Below are 22,502 nucleotides of genomic sequence, written 5' to 3'. Positions count from 1 at the left end.
TGGGTTATAGAAATAGTTATCAAAAATCTTTCTAAAATTTTAATTATAGTGAAATTTTACTTATATTCAGTATATGCTAAATGACTCCAGATTTAGAATTTTTAGAAGCATAACTCAAGTTTATATGACTTTTTTGAACAGAACTTTAAAAAAAATCACTATTACAATAAATGCTTTTTAATATGATAATCTGACACTTAACTACTGTAGGACAAACAATTCATAGAAGGGTTTTTAAAAATACTAAGCTTAAGAATCCCAAAATAAATATTACTCCAGCTGCACAAAGCTAAATTCAGGGCACCCAAGCGCCTCCCCCAAAAAGGCCCCCTTACCCTTGTCAATTGCGAAATAAACAGATCATACAGATCTCCAGTCCCTCTGCAATGCAGGGGCTTCTTGGGCAGAATCTGCATCTATGGAGTAAGAAAAAAAGAGGAAGCTGGCAGAGGAAGCTGCCATGGGACATCTCCTTCTATGACTCTTACCAGTTTGCTTAATAACTGCCTGAATGAACAGGGACTCTTCAGTGAGTTAAGAACGATTATCATTTGGGGGGAAAAGAAAGAATTTGAGCTCCTAGCAAAAATTTAGGAAGATTGTTGTGAACTGTTCCAATCTCAAGTACTATTTACACAAATAAATACACTAAGATCATCAAGGAATCTTCAAGTAATTATGACATGGCAGAGAAAGGAAAGCAGTTATATAGAATATAAAGAACAAGAAGTCAGAAGACATGGGATTAAGTCCCGTCTCTACCACGTACACATGTTGAGAGCAAGGGTAAGTCCCTAAACTGAGAATTTGTTTCCTTATCTGTAAAATAATAATTATAATACCTATTTCATAAAATTGTTATGAAGCAAGGTATATTATAAAGAAAATTATTTGTCCCTCTGAAGAAACAACACATGTTGTTCCAGGAGAGCCACCAAACCCTTCAACCAACCTCAGTTTGAGCTCACAAATCTACGTATACACAGGTAAACGTCTCGTACTATTTAGAACTCTAAGACTTAATCACGGTTCATCCATTCACTCCTCTTTGTTATTTATTTCTCTCTTTTAAAAAATTACTTGTTCTCTTATTATAGCGTCACAGTAGCCAAAACAGCCTGGTACCTGTACAACAGCAGATACATAGACCAATGGAACAGAATTGAGAATACAGACATAAATCCATCCACATATGAGCAGCTGATATTTGACAAAGGCACAGAGTCAGTTAAATAGGGAAAAGAGTCTCTTTAACAAATAGTGCTGGCATAACTGGATATCCATCTGCAAAAAAATGAAACAAGACCCATACCTCACGCCATGCACAAAAACTAACCCAAAATGGATCAGACCTAAATATAAAATCTAAAATGATAAAGACCATGGAAGAAAAAATTGGGACAATGCTAGGAGCCCTAATACATGACATAAACCGTATACTAAACATTACTAACAATGCACAAACACCAGAAAAGAAACTAGGTAACTGGGAGCTCAAAAAATCAAACACCTATGCTCATCCAAAGACTTCACCAAAAGAGTAAAAAGATTACCTACAGACTGGGAAAAAGTTTTTAGCTATGATATTTCTAATCAGCATCTGATCTCTAAAATCTACACGATACTGCAAAAGCTCAACAAGAAAAAGACAACCCATTTAAAAAATGAGTAAAGGATATGAACAGGCACTTCACTAAAGAAGGCATTCAGGCAGCTAACAGATACATGAGGAAATGCTCACGATCATTAGCCATTAGAGAAATGCAAATCAAAACTACAATGAGATACCATCACACTCCAAAAAAAAAAAAGAAAAAACTCCAAAAAGGCTGGCATTAATCCAAAAAACACAAAATAATAAATGTTGGAGAGGTTGTGGAGAGACTGAACACTTTATACTACTGGTGAGAATGTAAAATGGTACAACCACCTTGGAAATTGATTTGGTGCTTCCTTAAAAAGCTAGAAATAGAACTAACATATGATCCAGCAATCCCACGCCTTGGAACATATCCTAGAGAAATAAGAGCCATCACACAAATAGACATATTTACACCCATGTTCACTGCAGCACTGTTCACAATATCAAAAAGATGGAAGTAACCAAGGTACCCATCAACGGATTAATGGATAAATAAATTATGGCATATTCACACAGTGGAATACTACACATTGATAAAGAACAATGATGAATCCATGAAACATTTCCTAACATGGAGGAGTCTGGAAGGCATTATGCTAAGTGATTAGTAAGCTGCAAAGGGACAAATACTGTATGAGACTACTATTACAAGAACTCAAGAAATAGTTTAAACACAGAAGAAAATATTCTTTGGTTGTTATGAGGGTGGGGACAGAGGGAGGGAGGGGGCATTCATTAATAAGATAGTAGACAAGAACTATTTTAGGTGAAGCTAAAAACAACACACAATACAGGAGAGGTCAGCACAACTGGACTAAACCAAAAGGAAAGAAGAGGAGAGGAGTGGGATGCAAACCTCAAATTCTTGTAAAAAGACCAGACTTAATGGTCTGACTGAGACTAGAAGGACTCCAGATGTCATGGTCCTCAGACCGTCCGTTAGCCCAAGACTGGGACCATTCCCAAAGCCAACTCTTCAGACAGGCATTAGACTGGACTATAAGATAGAAAATTATACTGGTGAGGCATGTAGACACATGAGACTACGTGGGCAGCTCCTGTCTGGAGGGGAGATGAGAAGGCAGAGGGGGACAGAAGCTGGCTGAATGGGCACTGGGAATACAGGGTGGAGAGGAGGAGTGTGCTGTCTCATTAGGGCGAGAGCAACTAGGAGTACACAGAAGGTGTATACAAATTTTTGTATGAGAGACTGACTTGATTTGTAAACTTCCACTTAAAGCACACACACACAAAAAAATTACCTGTTCTCTATCCCCACAAAAAAGGTAGCACGAATTAAGGGAAAAAGCATTCGTCTTTGAAGACTATGTACTATACCTGGGTTTTAAAATTTGCATTCTGAAGTGGGCCTCCCTCTAGTGGAGGAGTACAAAATCTCTCCCCAAAAGAACAACTATAAAACTTGAAAAAGCTACCAAAACAACCATTTCTGGGTTCTGAAAGCCAACTAAAGGCAAAATACAAATGAGAAGAATTTACTGTTAAAAAACATCTGGACTTCTGGTAAGAATAGTGAAGACTGGTGTCTTGCCAGTGGCTGCCTCTATCCCCTTCCCTACTCCTTTGACCTGGTAGCTCCACCTGGGTAAGGTTGGCTATGAAAACCAATAGTTTCATTGCTGAAGGCGAATGACTTTGATTTGGAAAAGAGGGCAGAAAACACACACCCAGCTGGAAACAGAAAAGCGTACAGTTCTCTTAGCCTGAGATTGTTGTACCAGCTGGGGCAAGCTGCTACCTGAGGACTAGCTAGAAATTCAACAGAGAAATCTTGGAAATGACAGAGCCACAGAAAGTCTTGATAAATCCTCCACAAATCTCTGAGGAGAGGCCTATGCAGTCCATACAATCCTGGCTGACTAAGAGATTGCACATACAAGCATAGGAGACCATAAGTTCCCTCATAAAATGTCCGCTAATTGGGGAGACTTGACAGAAACCAAGCTCTTCACACATTCCTAGCTGACTGGGAATCTGGGTGCACACACATGAGTGACTTAAGAGAATCCAATGGAAAGTAAAAGAGCCAACCTTGAAAATGGCCTGAATTTTAAATGTGCTTCCCAGCACACACACAATCCACTGGCAGGGTGAAAGCACAATCTCCAACTAATCATTAGACAAGCACTAAGCTATGCAGGCACAGAGGTGAACTCTAGGAAGCAATCTTAAAAATGAAAACTAGAATTAAAAAAAAGCTGAGGGGACAGACAGCAATCATGAGGAACACAAATTCCACAGACTAAGACCAAGCAAGTTGCTTTAAAAAAGTACATAATAACAACCTGTAGGGAAAACATGAATAAAATCAGAATCCAGAGTTGCTATATTATATGAATTATGAATCATATACCAAGGAACAGGAAATTGTGACCCATACTTAGGGGAAAAAAAAGTAACCACTAAAAACTGTATTCGAACGGGACAAGATACTGGATTTGGCAAAGACTTCAAAACAGTTATTATAAATTTTCAAAGAATTAAAGGAAGTCATGCTTAAAGAAATAAAGAAAATACAATGCCCATGAGTAAACAGATAAGAATGTCAATAAAGAGCCATGAAAAGGAACCAAATGGAAATTTTAGAGTTGAGAAATACAAAACCAAAATGAAAATTCCTAAATGGTCTGAAGTGCACATGTGGTATTATAGGAGAAAAAAATCAGTGAAAGTGAAGATAAAATATTAGAAATTATCCAAGCTGAGGAACAGAGGGAAAAAAAGGTTAAAGAAAATTGAATAGCACATTGGAGACTTACAGACAGCAAGTATACCAGCATACACATAATAGGAATCTCAAACAGAGAAAAGAGAGAAAGGAGACAGGAAAAAAAAACCTAGAATAGCTGAAAACTTTCCAAATTTGATGAAAAACAATCTACAGATCCAAGAGACTCAATAAACCCAAAGTAGGATAAATACAAAGAGATTCTCACCTAGATATACCATAATCAAACTCCTGAAAATCAAAAACAAGGAGAAAATCTTGAAAGCAGAAAAAAAAAAAAGACTCATTACATACAGGATAATCTGTTCAACAAATGGTGGTGGGACAACTGCATATCCATATCCCAAGAAACAAACTTAGACCTTTATCTCATACCATACACAAAAATTAAATCTGAACATAGGCCTAACAATTCTAGTTAAAACTTTAAGACTCCTAGAACAGAGATCAGCAAACAACGTATGAAAGAGGTCATAAAGTAAATATTTATGTTATGTTGGCTATAAAGTCTGTCATAACTATTCAACTCTGTCATTAGAGCAGGAAAGCAACCACAGACAATTTGTAAATGCATGGGTGTAGCTATGTTTTAATCCAACTTTATTTACAAAAACATGCAGCGGGACAAACGTGGTTCTCGGTTTGTAGTTTACCAATTCCTGTTCAAGAAGAAAACAAGAGAAAATCTTTGTGACCTTGGATTAGGCAAATATTTCTTAAATATGACACCAATAGCTGTATCCATATAGGAAAACAACAGATAAAATGAAGCTAATCAAAATTAAAAACTTTTGCTCTTCAATAGACACCATTAAGAAAATGAAAACTCAAATCAGAATGGGAAGGAATCTTTACAAATCACGTATTTGATAAAGAACTTGTATCTAGAATATATAAAAATCTCTTACAACTCAGTAATAACATAAATCACCCAAATAAAAATTGGGCAAAATATGTGAATACATATTTCACAAAAGAAGATATACAAATGACTAATAAGCACAGAAAAAAATACTCAACATTATTAACATAATAAGAGCTCACTGCACTTCCGTCATAACGGCTGTAATCAAAAAGTCTGACGACAGCAGGTACTGGCCAGGATGTGAAGAAACTGGTGGCCCTGTGCACTGCTCATGAATGTAAAACAGTATAGTCACTCTGGAAATTAGTTTAGCAGTTTCTGAAAAAGTTAAAGCATAGACTTATCATTGACCCACCAATTCTACTCCTAATACTTATCCAAAAGAAATGAAAATATGTTCACACAAAGACTTGTACAAGAATGTTCACAGGAATGTTAAATAGCCAAAAACTGTAAATGATTCAAATGATCACTAACTGGTGAATGAACAAAATGTGATACATCTACATATAGAAATACCATTTGGCAAGAAAAAAGAATAAGCTACTGATATATGCATGCTAGCACATGGATGAACCTCAAGATACACTAAGTGAAAAAGGACAGCCACAACAGATTACACCTTGTAGAATTTCCATTCATCCCAGAAAATGCAAATCTATAGGAATAGAAAGCACATCAGTGGTTACCTGAGACTGAAAGTAGAAGCAGGGACTCAAATGGACAGAAGGATTCTTTTTGAAGGTGATAAAATGTTTTAAAACTGATTGTGGGCATGGTTGTGCAACTCCACAAATTTACTAAAAATCATTGAGTTGTACTCTTACAAAGGGTGACGTTTACATGCAATTAAAGTAAAGCTGTTAAAAAAAATCTACCTTTTCTATTTACAAGCTATGTCACCTGCAACAGGTTACTTAAAACTATATCAATTTCCTCATCTGTAAACAAACAAGTAATAATATTTACAGGGCTCTTGAGAGCACCTGAGTAATGTAGAGGGAAGTTTATCCCTTCCCTTTCTGTTCTATAGCTTAAACCATGCCGTGGAAAATTTATACATATCTAAGATGTGTAACAGAAAAAATGAGTTGAAATTCCAGCATCAACAGTGGAGCACGCTCTTTAAAAACAAACAATACCACTGTGTCACCAATCCCTTCAATGGCATAGAGTATAAAAAGTCTAAATTCTAATATAAAACCTCCAATTCTAATGTAAATTCTAAGTGATAAGAAAACAATTGGGAATTTTTTTCTTTATTAGTAGTACACAAATAAGTGAAGTTTGAAAATTTATGACATCTTAGATGAAATACTATACACAAATACTTATTTGCTTATTCTTCCCCTGACATTAATTTGAATATCTCTCCTCTGAAGAACATGGATAAATATGAGATTTTTCTTTCCTATACAAATTCTCCAATTTCCCAAAGATTCTAGAAGCAGTCCTGAGCTTTTCAAGATCTGGTAAGAATTAAAGCATAACAAAGACAGCTACAGTTGTTCAAGAGGGAAATTATCCTTATCCTTAAGGTGCCAAGGTTGTTGCCACTGTAATATCACTTTGTGATTTATTCTCTCCTCCTCTTTTAGTTAGAATGCATTCATAGGAGCAAAGGGGACATAATACAGGCAGGTAAATAGAAAAAAATCTTTACTCTGATAAAAGTAAAATATATTCTAATCTTCTCAAATGTTTTATTATCTCTCGTTCATCCTTCCCATAGTCATAGAAACTGAAATTATTCCATTACTACCAACAAAGAATTTTCACCTATAATTCCATGTTCCATAAATTCTAAAAAATGCTCTCAGGCTAAGTACAGACAGTATTCACAGGGAACCAATATATAGCAAAAGGGAAACTCAGAAACAAATATATAAAGATCATGTTTCTTCTAACCTCAACAACAATAATGATTTAACTGCAAGATATATCCAGAAATACACAAAAAACCATGAGTATAAACGTCACAGAATAAGACATCTGAAAAATGCACTGCTCCTGGGGCTGTCATTTAAGCTGGGAAGAGGTTGAGAATCTCAGGCTTTTTTTTTTTTTTTAGTGTCTGAAGAGATAAGCCATTCCACTTTGTTTTAAGAGCAGGCCATACTTTTCTCTCACCATTTCTTATATTTGTAGTCTTGACAGAGACTACAATCAGAAAGCAAAGTAAAATCTTAAGATACAGTATAAACCTAAACTATATTAAGGGTTAGGATGGCATCTAAGTGAGTCAAAGATCCAGGAAGTTGGAATGGCAACATCGTAACCTGGAATTGGGAAAAAGGAATGGGTGAGTTAACATAGCAAGCCTGCTGTCTTTGGAAGGGTTGGCTTGCAGGGTTAGCCCTTGGCTGGGTCTAGCAACCTGAATTTAGAGTGTCAGTGTTCCTTATTTTGGTAAGGTTGTTTTACTTACTTGGGCTCTGAATACTGCTTTGCCAGCTTGCCTAGATTTTATAAACAATATGTAATTTACGGCAAACACCTGGTTTTATTCTGGGAATCTGGAATTTTGATAGCTGTAGCTAGTTACATTGGCAGAGAGTACCTATGTAACCAGCACCCAATAAAAACTCTGGACTTTGATTCATAAAGCAGGCTTCCCTGGACAGAAACATTGCGCACAGGTTACACTGCTGGAGGAAAAAGTCCATTCTATGTAGCCCATCCCTCTGGGAGGGAAAATGTTGAAGGCCTGTACCTGGATTGCTCCAGCCTCTGCCTGATGTGTCTTTTTCCCTTGCTAGTCTTGCTGTTTTTGGTTTTTTTTTTTTTTTTTTTTTTGGTAGTCTTGCTGTGTATTTTATCCTTCCCCTACTGAACAACAGCCTTGAGTCCAAATGCCTCTTAAGCTCTGTGAGTCACTGAATGTGAAGATGGTTGTGGGACCCTCAAAACAGGTTAATCCTAAAAGCAGAGCTGTAGGGAGCCCTATAAGGAAGAATTTCTCTCACATTGATCAAATTCACCTTCAAGCCACAGAGGCATACTTAGAGAGTTCATTCAAAATACCCTTGATTTATCGTGAGAAAGAACAAACTACAAAGATCCCGAAAGCATTACGCAAAGCCAAAGAACTGGTGGGGGGAAGGACTCAGCTGTCAATGACTTAACATTTAAGTCATTATAAATCTTTACTATTTAGACAGTTAAGTGAATCTAAAGAGATTCCCGAAATTAGTCCCAAAGGTTGTTTCTGTCTTAATTTTCACTCAAGTAGGTTTATTGATAAGAAAGGTTTTCCAAGGAAGGACATATTTCAGTTAGTAGAAAGTCCTGAAGCTCTCTGAGAGGCACAAATGGCTAAGTGTATGATTACTAGCAGAAAGGTTTGTAGTTCAAACCCACCAACAGGCACCTTGGAAGACAGGCTTGGAGATCTGCTTCCAAAAGGACACAGCCTTGAAAACCCTCAGCAGTTCTACTCTGCATACATGGGGTCACTATGAGTCGGAATCAATATGACAGCAACTAACCACAACAGAGAGCCATACTAAACTCTACTTTGGAAACACAATTATTTGAAGCTACTATGAAGCAATACAGTCCTATCATAAATGGGCCAAATCTGGCTTCAGATTATAAATCCTGTATTTTGTTAAAAAATAAGACAACATTTCTATATCCTACGTTCTCTTAAGCTTACCACTATTACTATCTCTGATGATGACAATATTTATAGGGCTTAAGCTTTTGCCTTATCTTCAAATCATCTTACTCCCCCATATAGAAACATTTACAAATCCTGTTGATTCTAACCCTTAAATGTCTCCCAAATAACTACCTCAATCAGTTACTACCTTGGTTGAAAGCCCACATGATTCCTTTACTATTTCTGTGAGTCTCTTCCAACTCTAATCCACCTTCACAACGCCATCACACCATCAAAGAATAATATTAACATAGCCCAGTTCTAATCATGTCCCTCATTTACTAAGGAACTTTTACTAGTTCTTCACTGATCACAGAATAAAATCCAGATACCTTAAAACGGCATTCAATATCCTCCATGATCTTGTCACAATCTTCCAACTTCCTGAATCCTACCCATTACACTAAGCCTCTACAGATCACGTACTCAAATGCCTCCAGCCCCTAGACTGGCACCATAAACGGTGTGAAAAAGCACGTAAGGTATGAGATGACATGGAGTGGTGGAGCCAATGTCCAATTAAAAACACTCATATAAATGAAGATAACTCTATACAGGCCAAACAGGAAACATCTACAGACAGAAGTCAGTTGCTGGTCAAGCCTTTTGCAATCCCTGCAAGCTAAACCAAGTAATTTTCTCCCTTTAAAAATAAGCCCTGGGATTTCCTACCTCCATAGCTGTTTTTTCTTTGTTTACGATGCTCCCTTTTCTGCAAAAACCTTATTCCTCATTCTATGAAAATCACAGCCATCTTCAAAGTTCAATCAAATGCTACCTCCTTTATGAAGTCTTCCCAGCTATTCTCTCTCTGCTCTCACATCCCATTTTCTGCTCCCATAAACTCTTCTATTGTACTTATTACATTTGCATTTGCCTGGGTTTTTTTATATTACATTTAGATATATTTCTTCTCTCTCCTACCAGGCAATAAGCTGTCTGAGGAAACACAATGTTTGCTTATTTTTGTATTTCCTATAATTCCTTGCTCAGAGATTAGTATAATTAGGTGACTCTACAACATATAAAAAATTCAGTTTAACCAACATTTTAAATTTTTGAAAGTGGATGTCATCTCAAAAACAATCTTATTTTTGCATAGCATTAATTAGTAAAATGTGAAGGTGAAAAATTACCATTTGAGGGCTAAAATGAGTTTTACTTAATAGCTGACTTCTTTGCTATAATACATTATTCTTAATTTGTGATTAAAACAGATGTTAGAAAGCAGCCTCAATTTTTTGTATTTATGAGAAAGAGATAAAGTCGAAGGAAAATAAATACTCATTCTAACCACCTCAAAATAGCAAATTTTAAATGGTGAAATCAGAGATATAAACTGACAAAGAATTACAGGATACTTGGGTCATTAAATAATTCACTTAAGATGAGGCAGTTTTCTTTGAGAAAATGGAAAAAGTTTTACTGATTTGGAAATATATATCCTTTTTTTAGGCTACTTCTCTATTCTTGGAAACCCTGGTAGCATAGTGGTTAAGAGCTATGTTTGCTGACAAAAGGCTGGCAGTTCGAATCCACCAGGTGCTCCCTGGAAACTCTATGAGGCAGTTCTACTCTGCCCAGTAGAGTTGCTATGAGTCGGAATCGACTCATCGGCAACGAGTTTGATTTTGTTTGGTTCTCCATTATTGGCCTTCTCTTTTTAACTCCACTCCTAACCCCCAAATTGTTTGAAGTAACTATCTACAGAATGCAATGACTCGATCACTAAAAATGAAAAAAGTGACAAAAAGACATGCTAGCTTTCAGCAAACTTAAAACTTTCTCCCATATAGAAAGAAGGTAAAAAAGAGTGAAAAGGAATATCCTGAAGATAAAATAGATAGTTATGTTTGGATTTTGTCAGACATATTCATGGTTTCTTTTATTGTCTGGGACTCCTAGAACCTATCACCAATGAAAGATATAATTCCTGAAAAGTCACAGAACTGTGATTGTATCTGAAGCTTCTCACAAATACATCAATTTATAAATTTTAGAACTGTAATCTAATCTGCAGAAATGTTTAACATCAAGCTTAACCATCAGAAGAAACATAACTCTTAAACAATAATTTTAATTCTAAAATTAACCCTTTATAAACTATCCCCTAAGGTCACCTTTTAGTGAAATAAGTGTGACACACAAAGAATACCCATGAGTATGGGGCTCCATTAAAAAACCACCTATATGAGACCAAAAGGACAACAATTACTCTAAAGCAAAGATGAGAAAACAAAGGGAGCAGAGAAACGACAATACTAGAAATGGAACCATGAGAACACAATTAATGAGAATGCTGACACATTGTGAAAAATGCAGCTAATGTCACTGAACAACTTGTATAGAAACTGTCAAATGGGAACCTAATTTGCTACGTAAACACAATAAAGTATTATTTAAGAAAATAACCCTTTAATTCTTCAAAATTTAATAGAATTTTAATACCATACAAAGGCATCTGATTATAATGTTCTCACTCAGTGAATTAAAAAATATAGTCAATATGGATAAAAAGAAAAATAACAAAAATGCATTAAGCTTAACTATCTTGATAAACTATGTAAAAACAATTTTCTTGGTAACTGTCTAGGTACCCCAAGAATGAACATGATGGGTGTCATTTATGGTACCAATCTTGCACATCTCCCAAGAATTATCAAATCTTAGACATAATGAATTTATAAGATTGAATTGAACTCAAAGAAGAAGATGGAACAGATTTAAATAGACTGTACTGTGCTTTTTCAGTTACCCATGTTCCAAAATACTGGCAATACAAAAATAATATATAGCTAAGAAAATAATAATAATTTTACAGTGAACATTAACAGTTTTGAAGTGCCCTATTTTGCAATCAAACATTTTCAAACTTACTGTAATATCCTGTTAATTCTACACATTTTGGTGAACAAAAAGCAGTGATTACAGCAAAGAAATTGTTTAGACTGTGGTGATGGATATATGACTATGCACTTCTCAAAAGTCACAGAGCTGCACATCACAAAGAGTGAATTTTACTGTACATAAATTAGAAAAAATTAAAATTTTAAGCTGTTAAAAAAAACAGCAGTTGAGGATGACCTAGCGACAAGGGGTAAAAGGAAAAAGGGTAACTGAATAGAACAAACTGAAAAGAAAAAGAGTTGTGGCTCAATGTTGTTAATTTTAAGAATTAACTGATTTTTTTTTCAAGATAGACATTTCTGAATATCCTAACTTAACCTTAAACTTTCTCAAATATAGGTGATAGTAAAAATTACTCTGAATTTAAAAAAAGATAATACATGGAAAAGCAGAACAGAATAAAGTACATGAAACATGAACTCTTGTTTACATGTTTTAATGTAAATGAATAAACATGTGTTTGTGTATATATATATTATATAAACACAAACTTATATACACATAAAAAAACATACACATACACACACATTATATACAGTGAATGCAGTAAAACAATTGTCACTAGGGGGCTCTGGAGAGGCTTTCACTATTCATTTTGTCCTTGATACCTGCCTACACTTGCAAACTAGGTATATGTATTTTTTTTCAGTCAGTAGGGTTACCTGGGCAATAGGATTATGGATTATTTTATGCTTTCTTCTTTATACTACTCATTACAAAAAATAAAAAAAATAAATAAATGGCATTTAAAAAGTCTAAGATAACACATAGAATTATAATAGCTTAGATATTTAATTTTAAAGACAAAACAAAACCTTGTAATGACTGTTTATAATAGTAAAAAGCTAGTGGAAAAGTTAAATGTCCAAGAATTGATGAAAATATTACATAGATATACTAGAAAGTCCTATGTATAACCAAATAAAATGGAGTAAACAAATGGCATAGAAATGAACAGTTCACGATATGAAAGGCAGTAACACAAAAGAATGTTTGATTCTATTTTTGTAAAAATATTTAATAAAAGCATTGAAAATGGAATGAAAGTTATTAGTTCATTCAACAATTACTGAATGCATTCTCTGTACCAGGTACTGTGCTGGGCAAAGGAAAACAGAAGACTAGCTACCCACAGGAGCCCTGGTAGCACAGTGGTTAAGAACTTGGCTGCTAACCAAAAGGTCAGCAGTTCGAACCCGCCAGCAACTCCCTAGAAATCCCATGAGGAAGTTCTACCCTGTCCCATACGGTCACTATGAGTCAGAATCTACTTGACAGCAATGGGTTTTTTGGTTTAGCTATCCTCAGGGAACTAACAGATCAGGGAACTATCAGGGATGGTAGACAGCCATTACACAAGCAATTACATGAAAAGCTATTTAACTACAGTGGTAGCATGGCAGCCTGTCTGCATAGAAACAACCACCAAAAATTCCTCCCACTTCTGAATGCTCCTGCCACTCCTCCAATCAAAAGTGGAGTATTTTTCTCCCTCCACTTGAATCTAGCCTTATAAATTGCTTTGATCAGTAGAAAGCAGCAGAAGTATGAAGCCTGGAAGTTTCTACTTTTGCTCTCTTGCTACCCTGAGCTGCCATGTAAAGAACTCCAGGCACTCCTGCTGGACAGAAAGAGAACCATGTTCAGAAAGAAGCCTGGAAGGATGAGTGAAGAACACATGAGGAGATAGAGAGGACCAAGATGAACAGAAATTAGGCACCTCGAATGACAACCAGCACCATGGCCCCAAGACATGTAAGTGAAATGACTTGGGAGCCTTCAGCTTAAGTGGACATGCCCCAAATGGCAGCATATGAAACAGAGATGAATTGTTTCCACTGACTCCTAGCCAAATTTCTGACCACAGAATCATAAAGAAAAATAATAGCCCTTTAAGGGTGATAGTTTAATGCTGCAAGAGATAACTGAAACAAAAAATGCTGAAGTGGGGAGTAACAGAAACCCAAAACATGTGACATGGCTTTTGGGACTTGGAGGCAGGGAGAAGGTGAAAGGGCAGCAAGAAGACTGTGGAGACAGACAGGGCAGTGAGGAAACTGCTCTGGGATGCCAGAAGACGAGTGACCCATATTATATACCGGCAGGACAATTAATAAAACTGTCACATGAAATAACTTAGAAGATTGAAAATATACCTAATGAACGCTGGATCTAAGGAGATTTTCAGCAGAATGTTCAAAATGTCAACGGCTTCTTTATAGCAATCCAGAAAATGTACAAGAAAAAAATGATAAACTGAAGAATGAACTGCTTAGCTTGCAAGCAGAATTTAAAGGAAATTATTTCTATCCAGAAGTTGCTATGTTGGAAAATAACTTTCTCAACAGCCTCTGCAGCTAGCAAAAGACTGTCCAAAAAAAGCGGGGGGGAAGACATGTATCAGATTGTGAGCGCACTTCATAAGACACACAGTGAACACACAGAGAGATGGAGAGAACCGAGATGAGAGAAGTTAGGTACCACAATCAACAACTGGCACCATGGCCCCAGATATGTGATACACTTGACCAGAGCACTGGCAGTAAAACCTGTTACCCGTTGCTGTCGAGCTGATTCCAACTCACAGCAACCCTACAGAACAGAGTAGAACTGCACCATAGGGTTTCCAAGAAGTGCCTGGTGAATTCGAACTGCCGACCTTTTGGTTAGCAGCTGTAGCTCTTTACCACTACACCACCAGGGTTTCCTGACAGTAAAACAGTGCCTCATAATCATCAAGCATTCCCCTGTAAGAACCTTTGTTAAGACTACAGAAAGATTTAAGGCAGTGCTTGTGTACCCTCTGAGAAACACAAAAGGACTTCTAAGAAACTTACAGTACCCTAACTTGGGATTCAAAGTAGAGAAAGGTCTCTCTCAGAAAGAACTGTGGATGTGATGTTTGTCTAATAGAGGGTACTTATAACCTGATACATAGAAAACCCACAATGGATTTTGATGGAGTTTTATAAATTTGGAATAAAAGAAACACTGTTACAAATGAAAAGAGGTCTCTAGGCTCCCAAAGTGTTACATATATGAGACTGCCGCACCTTTCTCCTCCTGTGGAGCAGCTGGAGAGTTCCAACCACCAACCTTTCAGTTAGCAGCCAAGTACGTTAACCACTGTAGCACCAGGGCTTCTTTACATATAGGAAGAAGCCTGAGAATGTTGGTGCAAATAAGGCCCATTTCTCATGGAAAAGAAAGGTTGACTAAGAGAGCTAAACAGGACCCAGGCAAGAGCTGAGGAAAACAATGAATTATAAAGCCACTCACAGAAGGCAGAATCAAACCTTAATCAAAGAATTTTCTCTGCCCCCTTGTTAGATTTCAGAATTGTTTTAGATCAGAGACTGCTATATGAATCTCATTCTTTCACTGTTGAATGGAAGTGTCTATTGTGGTTAACTGCCCCTGTTTCAAAATTATATATTGAGGGGAAAACAGGAGGGAACAGATAATTTTTCTTACTTCACAGGTCTCCAGATAAAGAGCAGCCAGACCCAAAAAGCTCATCCACAGCATAACCTGATCTGCGTCACGCAGATCATGAGATAACGGACTTTGAACATGAGGTCATAACTAGATGAAATTTCTGGGAGAGCTGGGTGTATACTGCATGTTGGAAAGATGTGAATTCTTCATCAGGGGGAGGATTATAGAAGACTGTCTGCAAAGACAGCTGCTGACAATTCCTAGTATTGAGCACACATGCTACTCTTCCCCCTGTGAGGTGGAATCTACTTCCCCCTCCCTTAAATCTTGACTGATCTTGTGATTTGCTATGAAAAACAGAATGCTTTGGAAATGATGTTGTGTAGTTTCAGATCTAGGCTTTAGGAGGACTGGAAACTTCAGTTTAGCTATCCTGGGTTGCCATGTAAGGAAGTCCAGGCAATCATTCTAGAAAGAGGGCCCAAGAACAGAAAAAAGCCCTGGACGATAAAAAAAAAAAGTCAGGCTAGCTGGAGAATAACTGAGGTACCTCAACTAAAAGCCAGAATTAAGGCCCAAGGCACACGAGTGAGGACATCTTGGATTCTCTAGCCCCATTTGAGCCATCTCAGTTGACATCGTGTTGATCACAGCAAGGTGTCCCCTGCCCAAAACCTGACCTGAAAATTATGAGCAATAAAACTGTTATGACTGTAAGTCACTAAGTTTTGGGGTAATTTGTTACTCAGTGATAACATACTGGTAGTAAGTTCAGCAAATGCTACAAAGGAAAAGTACTAGGTGCTACATAAGAGTCAGTATTAGGGGACAGTTCTACTCTGTCCTGTAGAGTTGCTATGAGTCAGAATCGACTTGATGGCACACAACCACCACCACTACCACGTCATCTGGGAGACGGGAAGTTTTTGAGAAGTGATATATTTAACAGTAGTTATTATTTAACACTATTTAACAGAGGTGGAATTATAAATGGAAATTTTATTGATTTTTAGCATCTACACTCTTAAATTTCCCACAATACATGTTCTACTTTGAAATAACAACCAAAAAAGTTATTTTGAAAACCTCCTTGAGGACCTTATTAGCAGCTTATCGGTTCTACCTTATTGAAATTTATTAAGCATATATATGCAAATAAATACACATATAAATATGCAAACATTTCAGTAAACAACAGAAATGAAGAATGGGATATTCTGATTACACCAATATTCTGGGAAATAAGCAATACATAAGATTTAACAATTTCTGAAGAATTAGAATGAACTGAAACACACCTAACCTAAAAAAATATTGCTCATCATTTAATATCACTCTGACCTTTGCAACCATCTTTAGGATTATATAACTCCTCATGGTTATATCTATAAACATATGGGGACAAAAAGACTAAAAGGAGTAAACAATACTTTGAATGCAGAATTAAATGAAAATGATCCAAAAAAAGACTATAATAATGGACTAAAATCAACAAGAAAAATTAGAAACAATTGAAGGGACATATACAATTAGGGTTAAAAAGAAATCAATCATGAAAGCACAAGAGGTGAAAATAATCTGTCTTAGTATGAAAAGGCCTTGGGTTTTAGTTGAACACAAGTAGAACATTAGCCAACAGTAAGACGTAATCTTCATTAATACATGTGATCAACAAAAATATTTACTGAGAACTTACAAGTACCAGGTATATTACTAAGAGAACACGGTATTCAGATCCATGTAAGAAATAATCCCACCATGTTTAGAACTAGCCAGGCTATGTATGAAATACTAAGTTCTTATAAAAGGTGAAATGATTAGAGAAATATAACCTAAAGAAAAGAAGATATTTTGAATGCTGCCCTTTACAGGAGAAAGTAAATTCTTGAAACAATTTTTTCATTTCATCAAAATAAATTGATAACTAATGTGTGTTGGGCATTAGGCTAGGCACTGGTAGATATTAATGGAGACCAAAATAGATGTTATCATTATCCTCACTCTAGTCTACTGAGTACTTTCTAGTGAGTACCCCATTACTGGTAAACCTTTTAAAAAAAAAAACCAAACCGCATTGCCATCGAGTCGATTCCAACTCATAGTGACACTACAGGACAGAGCAGAATTGCCCCATAAGGTTTCCAAGGAACGGCTGGTGGATTTGAACTGCTGACATTTTGGTTAGCAGCCAAACTCTTAACTACTCTGCCACCAGGGCCCCAGGAAAACCTTTAGCAGGTACCAAATAATAATCTGTCCAGCATATTATAAAAGAGATCCATGTACTTTGAGATAAAAAAATTGAAATAAATGACCTCTGGAGTTACTTCCGAATTTAAAATTTTATGATTAAATAGCACTGTAACATAAAAGAAGGTAATGATCATTCTGAGATAGACTTATCTACTGAATAAAATACCAGGCAAACCCAAACAGAGGGGATTTTTTTTTTTTCTATCCTTTTTTTTTTTTTTTTTTTTAAATACAACAACCACAGTGACTCATGTGTTCAGGCTTCATAGGCAAACTAATTTCCATCCACATTAAGAAATTCCAATCTTATATTTTGTTTCATTTCAAAATAAAAAATATGTATTTTTACCCTTTTTACCCTAATGATTACCTTACTCTAGTAAATAATTCCAAAGAAATTAATATCTGTGATTTCTCTGTAATTTCCTACATAATCAATATACCTTTCCATGGCTTTAGCTGTATAAGGCAAATGCATTTCAATACTGTGTTCATCTTCATCTGTCTGCAGAGACATGCGTTCAAACATTCCTGTCTTCCATAGTTCTCCGTAAACTAGAGATTTCAAAATATATGAAAACAAATATATTAAAGTATATCCTTATTCTGTGAGATTCCACCCAGTAACATAAAACTACATGCTTTGGCAAAAGACAGGAGCACCATGTAAGTATTCTTTTATCTTTATCTGGAAAAAAATAAGTGAAAAAGTAGCTTTTTATGCATAGACAAAACAATATTATATGCAATGGCTTACTCAGCATTTGTATATGTTACACAGTTATATAATAATATATTAAGTTAAAATTTTTATCAGCTCCTTCATTATTTCTATAATCACCTCTAAGGCTTTTTCTTGACTTCCAATCACCACATGTTAGCAACAACACAGTTGAGTAGATGAACTTCTACTGAAATATGGAAAAACAACTGGTATATTTATCCATGAGGCTAATAAATTTTTTGAGGGTTTTTCATTTCTTATTTCTTTAATAAAATATATGGAATTATTATCTCAATACCTCAGGTTCCCACCATTCCCACTAAGAATGCTAGTTTCCTCAGAATTCAAAATGAAGCTCATGAGAGATCAACATAAATTCACTACAATATCATGCCAGCTTAAAATGACCTACTATTTCAATCCCTTTTGATGAACTATACTTAAAACTGAATATTGCATAGCAAAAGGATACAATTTGATATCCAAAAAAAAAAAAAAAACATGATTTAAGAATGTATTTTATCATAGCACAAAACCAACATTTTAATAACTAGATTCGTAAATGTGTTTACCAATATTGATGAACGAAACCTGGTGGTATGACCTCTTTGCCACAAAATTATACCTGGTTAAATGTCCTCCATTCCTTCACTGGGAGGCTATCCAAAACTAAAATTATCTGAACGTCCCAACAAAGTTTTAAAAAGGTGTGTTTCAAAAATTATCTCAGGGAGTAAGGCTAGTTATACTCCAGCTTCATTATTAAGATGTATTATAACAAAAAACTGCTAATACTCTTATGATACTTAAAGCTCCAGATTATGAAAATGCAGGCCTAAAAAAATAAGGAAAGGAAGTGATCATTTCCTTCGCAAAGGATTCTTTCATTCTACAAAAGTGTTTGAGAATTTCTTGAACAAAAGCATCCCTAACATACGCAAAATCTGATGAACTTTAAGATACACACCAAGTTCCTGAAGGTGGTTAGTTCTGGGAATGTAAGTTGAGTTCAGGATAAGAGAAAAATTCTGAATCAATTGTGGATGATAAGTACACAAGCATTTATTACATTGTTCTCTGTATACTTCTATATTTTAAAAATTCTGCTCCCTTGTCCTCCCAAAAATACTTTAAAGTCCAAAAATTTTACTGTACATATTTATTGTATAACAAGACATCTAAATAAAAACTGTGATTTCTGGAACCCTATGAAAAAGGAACAACAAAATAATAGACCTGTTTTTAAAATGATTATTAGTATCTTTCAGAGTTTCACAATTTTTTCCCATAAAAATCATCTGAGAGGAAATAAAGGCATAATCACCATTGTGTATTGACAGTGAGGAAAGTGATAAAACTTTCATCACGTTGGTACAGGTACTAATCTTTTGTTTCATGGTACAATGTTTTCATATTTCTTCTGAGTATAAATGTAACCAAAACAGTCTGGAGACTTAAGTGGATCTAACAGATTTCTGTGGCTTGCAGGAAAGCTCTGTCTTTTGTAGCTATGATTTTTTTTTTTTTTTTTTTTAGTTTTATTTGTTTTTTCAGGTTAGTTCTAATACGTATTATATAAAAATTGAGGTCTGACTTATAATATTCACATTTTAATTTTAAATTAGCTTATAATCCTACTAAAAAACTTCAGTATTTAAAAGCTATAAGTTTTCTATATACTTACTTTTTTGGTCAATACGAAGGTCATACAGAGGAGTTCTATATATATCCACACTGGAAAGTGCACATCGAGAGAGGGGCACGTGATGAGAAGGCCCGAGGATGAATATTCTCCGGCTAGGAGAAATGTGACAAAAAACACAGAACAACTGCACTTTTATATAAATCTCATTAAATAAAAGGAAAAAAAGTAATTAAAAACTATAGAGTTCATGTTTTTCTTCTTGATTGACTTCATTACCAACTAATGACTGGCTTCTTAGTTAATTAAGTTCAATTCCTTATCTCTGTCCTTATGTTAAAGAAAAAACAAAACAGTTGCCATCCAGTAGATTCTGAATCGTGGCCGCGCCATGTGTGTCAGAAGACGATTCTGCGCCACAGGGTTTTCAATGGCTGATTTCCTCGGAAGTGAATCGTCGATCCTTTCTCCCAAGGCTCATCTGGGTGAACTCGAACCTCCGACCTTTCAGTTTGCAGATGCATTAACCGTATGCACCACCCAAGGACTCTGCCTTTATGTTAAAAGCCTTGAAAAGAACCATCTTCAATTTCTGAAAACATCAGCTATTGATTACCTACAGTAAACCAACAAGCTATGCATAAGTCATCTCTATATTCACAATATGTATAATATAGAAGGGTCTCAATATCTATGTTTTATTAATTGAATTGTAAACATTTTGGCTATTAAAATCTTAACGTTCTAAAATCACCTTCTAAGCTTCACTACAACTTTAATAAAAATACATAATAGTATAAAATTCTTAAAAAACTCTATACAAGGGAAGGGTGGGAGGGAACAACACTAAATAGAAAATAGATAGGTGGGAACTTTGGTGACAGGTAAGACAGTATACAATACTGGGGAAGCCAGCACAACCTGTACAAGGCAAGGTCACGGAAGCTCCATAGACACATCCAAATTCCACAAGGGATCAAATTACTGGGCTGAGGGCTGTGGGGACCATGGTCTCGGGGAACATCTAGCACAACAGGCACAGCATAGTTTACAAAGAAAATATTCTACATTCTACTTTGGTGAGTAGCGTCTGGGGTCTTAAAACCATGTCAGTGGCCATCTAAGATACTCCACTGGTGTCACCTCGTCTGGAGCAAGGGAGAATGAAGAAAACCAAAGACACAAGGGAAAGATTAGTCCAGAGGAGTAATGGACCACGACTACCACAGCCTCCACCAGACTGAGTCCAGCATAACTAGATGGTGCCCAGCTACCACCACCAACTCCTCTGACAGGGATCACGATAGAGGGTTCCAGACAGAGCTGGAGAAAAATGTACAACAAAATCCTAACTCACACACACACAAAAAAAGACCAGGCTTACTGGTCGGACAGAGACTGGACAAACCCCAAGAGTATGGCCCCGGACACACTTATAGCTCAGTAATGAAGTCACTCTTGAGGTTCACCCTTCCACCAAAGTTAGACAGGTCCATAAAACAAAATGAGACTAAATGGGCACACCCGCCCAGGGGAAAGGACGAGAAGGCAGGAAAGGCAAGAAAGCTGGTAATGGGGAGCCCAAGGTTGAGAAGGGGAGAATGTTGACATGTCGTGGGTTGGTAATCAATGTGACAAAACAATATGTGTATTAATTGTCTAATGAGAAACTAGTTTGCCCTGTAAACCTTCGTCTAAAGTACAAGAAAAAAAAACCTCCATACAAAATATCATCACAAAAAAAGCATTCTGTATAACAAAGCTAGTTCTATGTTTCTTCCCACAGCAGACAGAAAAAAACATCTTGTTGAGAAGAATTGTATGTAATAAACTTTCTCAGTTCCCATACAAGTAGAAGTCAATATCAAAAACAGAGAAATCTGATGTGCTTTTTGCACTGTAGTCCAAAGAAAAAAACTGGGCTAAACTTCATCTTAAATCTTCATAATCCCTTTGTCTGATATCAAGAGCAAAATTAACTTCCTCTCATTTTATCTGAAACACCCAAACCAGTCCTACAATCTAAATTCCAAAACTACTCATCTTCTCTCTTCTCCCAGATTCACATGAGCCAACTTTCCTCCACCACACACACATACACAAAAATTCAGACCCAAAAATCAAAACTGTGCAAAAGAAAAAAATATATGATAGGCTATATACCTACAGAAGCCCTGGTGGCGCAGCAGTTAAGAGCTCGGCTGCTAACCAAAGGATATCAGTTCGAAACCATCAGCCAGTCCTTGGACATCCTATGGGGCAGTTCTACTCTGTCCTATAGGGTAGCTATGATTCAGAATTGACTCGATGGCAATAGGTTTGGTTTTTTTTTTTACTACTTAGAAAATTAAGTACCATTCATTACTCAATTCTTGGACACAGACTGAGATTTTGCAGGTCATGTACGGTGTATTTATTTTGATAAAATTCTATCAAACTAAGAAAATTAACCTATTGCTTGCTTTATGTTACTTTCTACACTGGGTGGGAGTTGAGGTGGGTGGATAGGCGAGGTATAAATAAGAAACAAGTGTTTCTCAGTTTTAGAGTTCGGAAACCTCCTCTATAGTTTCCTAAATGAACAAAACTAAGAGCTACTTACTCTGTTCTCCCATCTT

General features: G+C 36.1%; 1 protein-coding gene across 3 annotated transcripts in view; it reads right to left on the bottom strand.

Annotated features, from left to right (window-relative positions):
* MEMO1 (mediator of cell motility 1) overlaps positions 1–22,502 on the bottom strand; it is a 130,745-nt gene that overhangs the window by 31,355 nt on the left and 76,888 nt on the right. For all 3 annotated transcript variants that reach the window (XM_049870408.1, XM_049870411.1, XM_049870410.1), the window contains 2 exons: positions 19,927–20,039; positions 17,962–18,073 (listed from right to left, as the gene is read on the bottom strand). In XM_049870408.1, coding sequence (XP_049726365.1) covers positions 17,962–18,073; positions 19,927–20,039 — 225 coding nt within the window. The remainder of the gene's footprint in view (positions 1–17,961; positions 18,074–19,926; positions 20,040–22,502) is intronic.

This window comes from Elephas maximus, chromosome 26 (assembly GCF_024166365.1).
Source record: "Elephas maximus indicus isolate mEleMax1 chromosome 26, mEleMax1 primary haplotype, whole genome shotgun sequence".
NCBI lineage: Eukaryota > Metazoa > Chordata > Mammalia > Proboscidea > Elephantidae > Elephas > Elephas maximus.
Note: the sequence above shows the minus strand (reverse complement) of the source record. Positions and strands in the feature narration are given on the sequence as shown.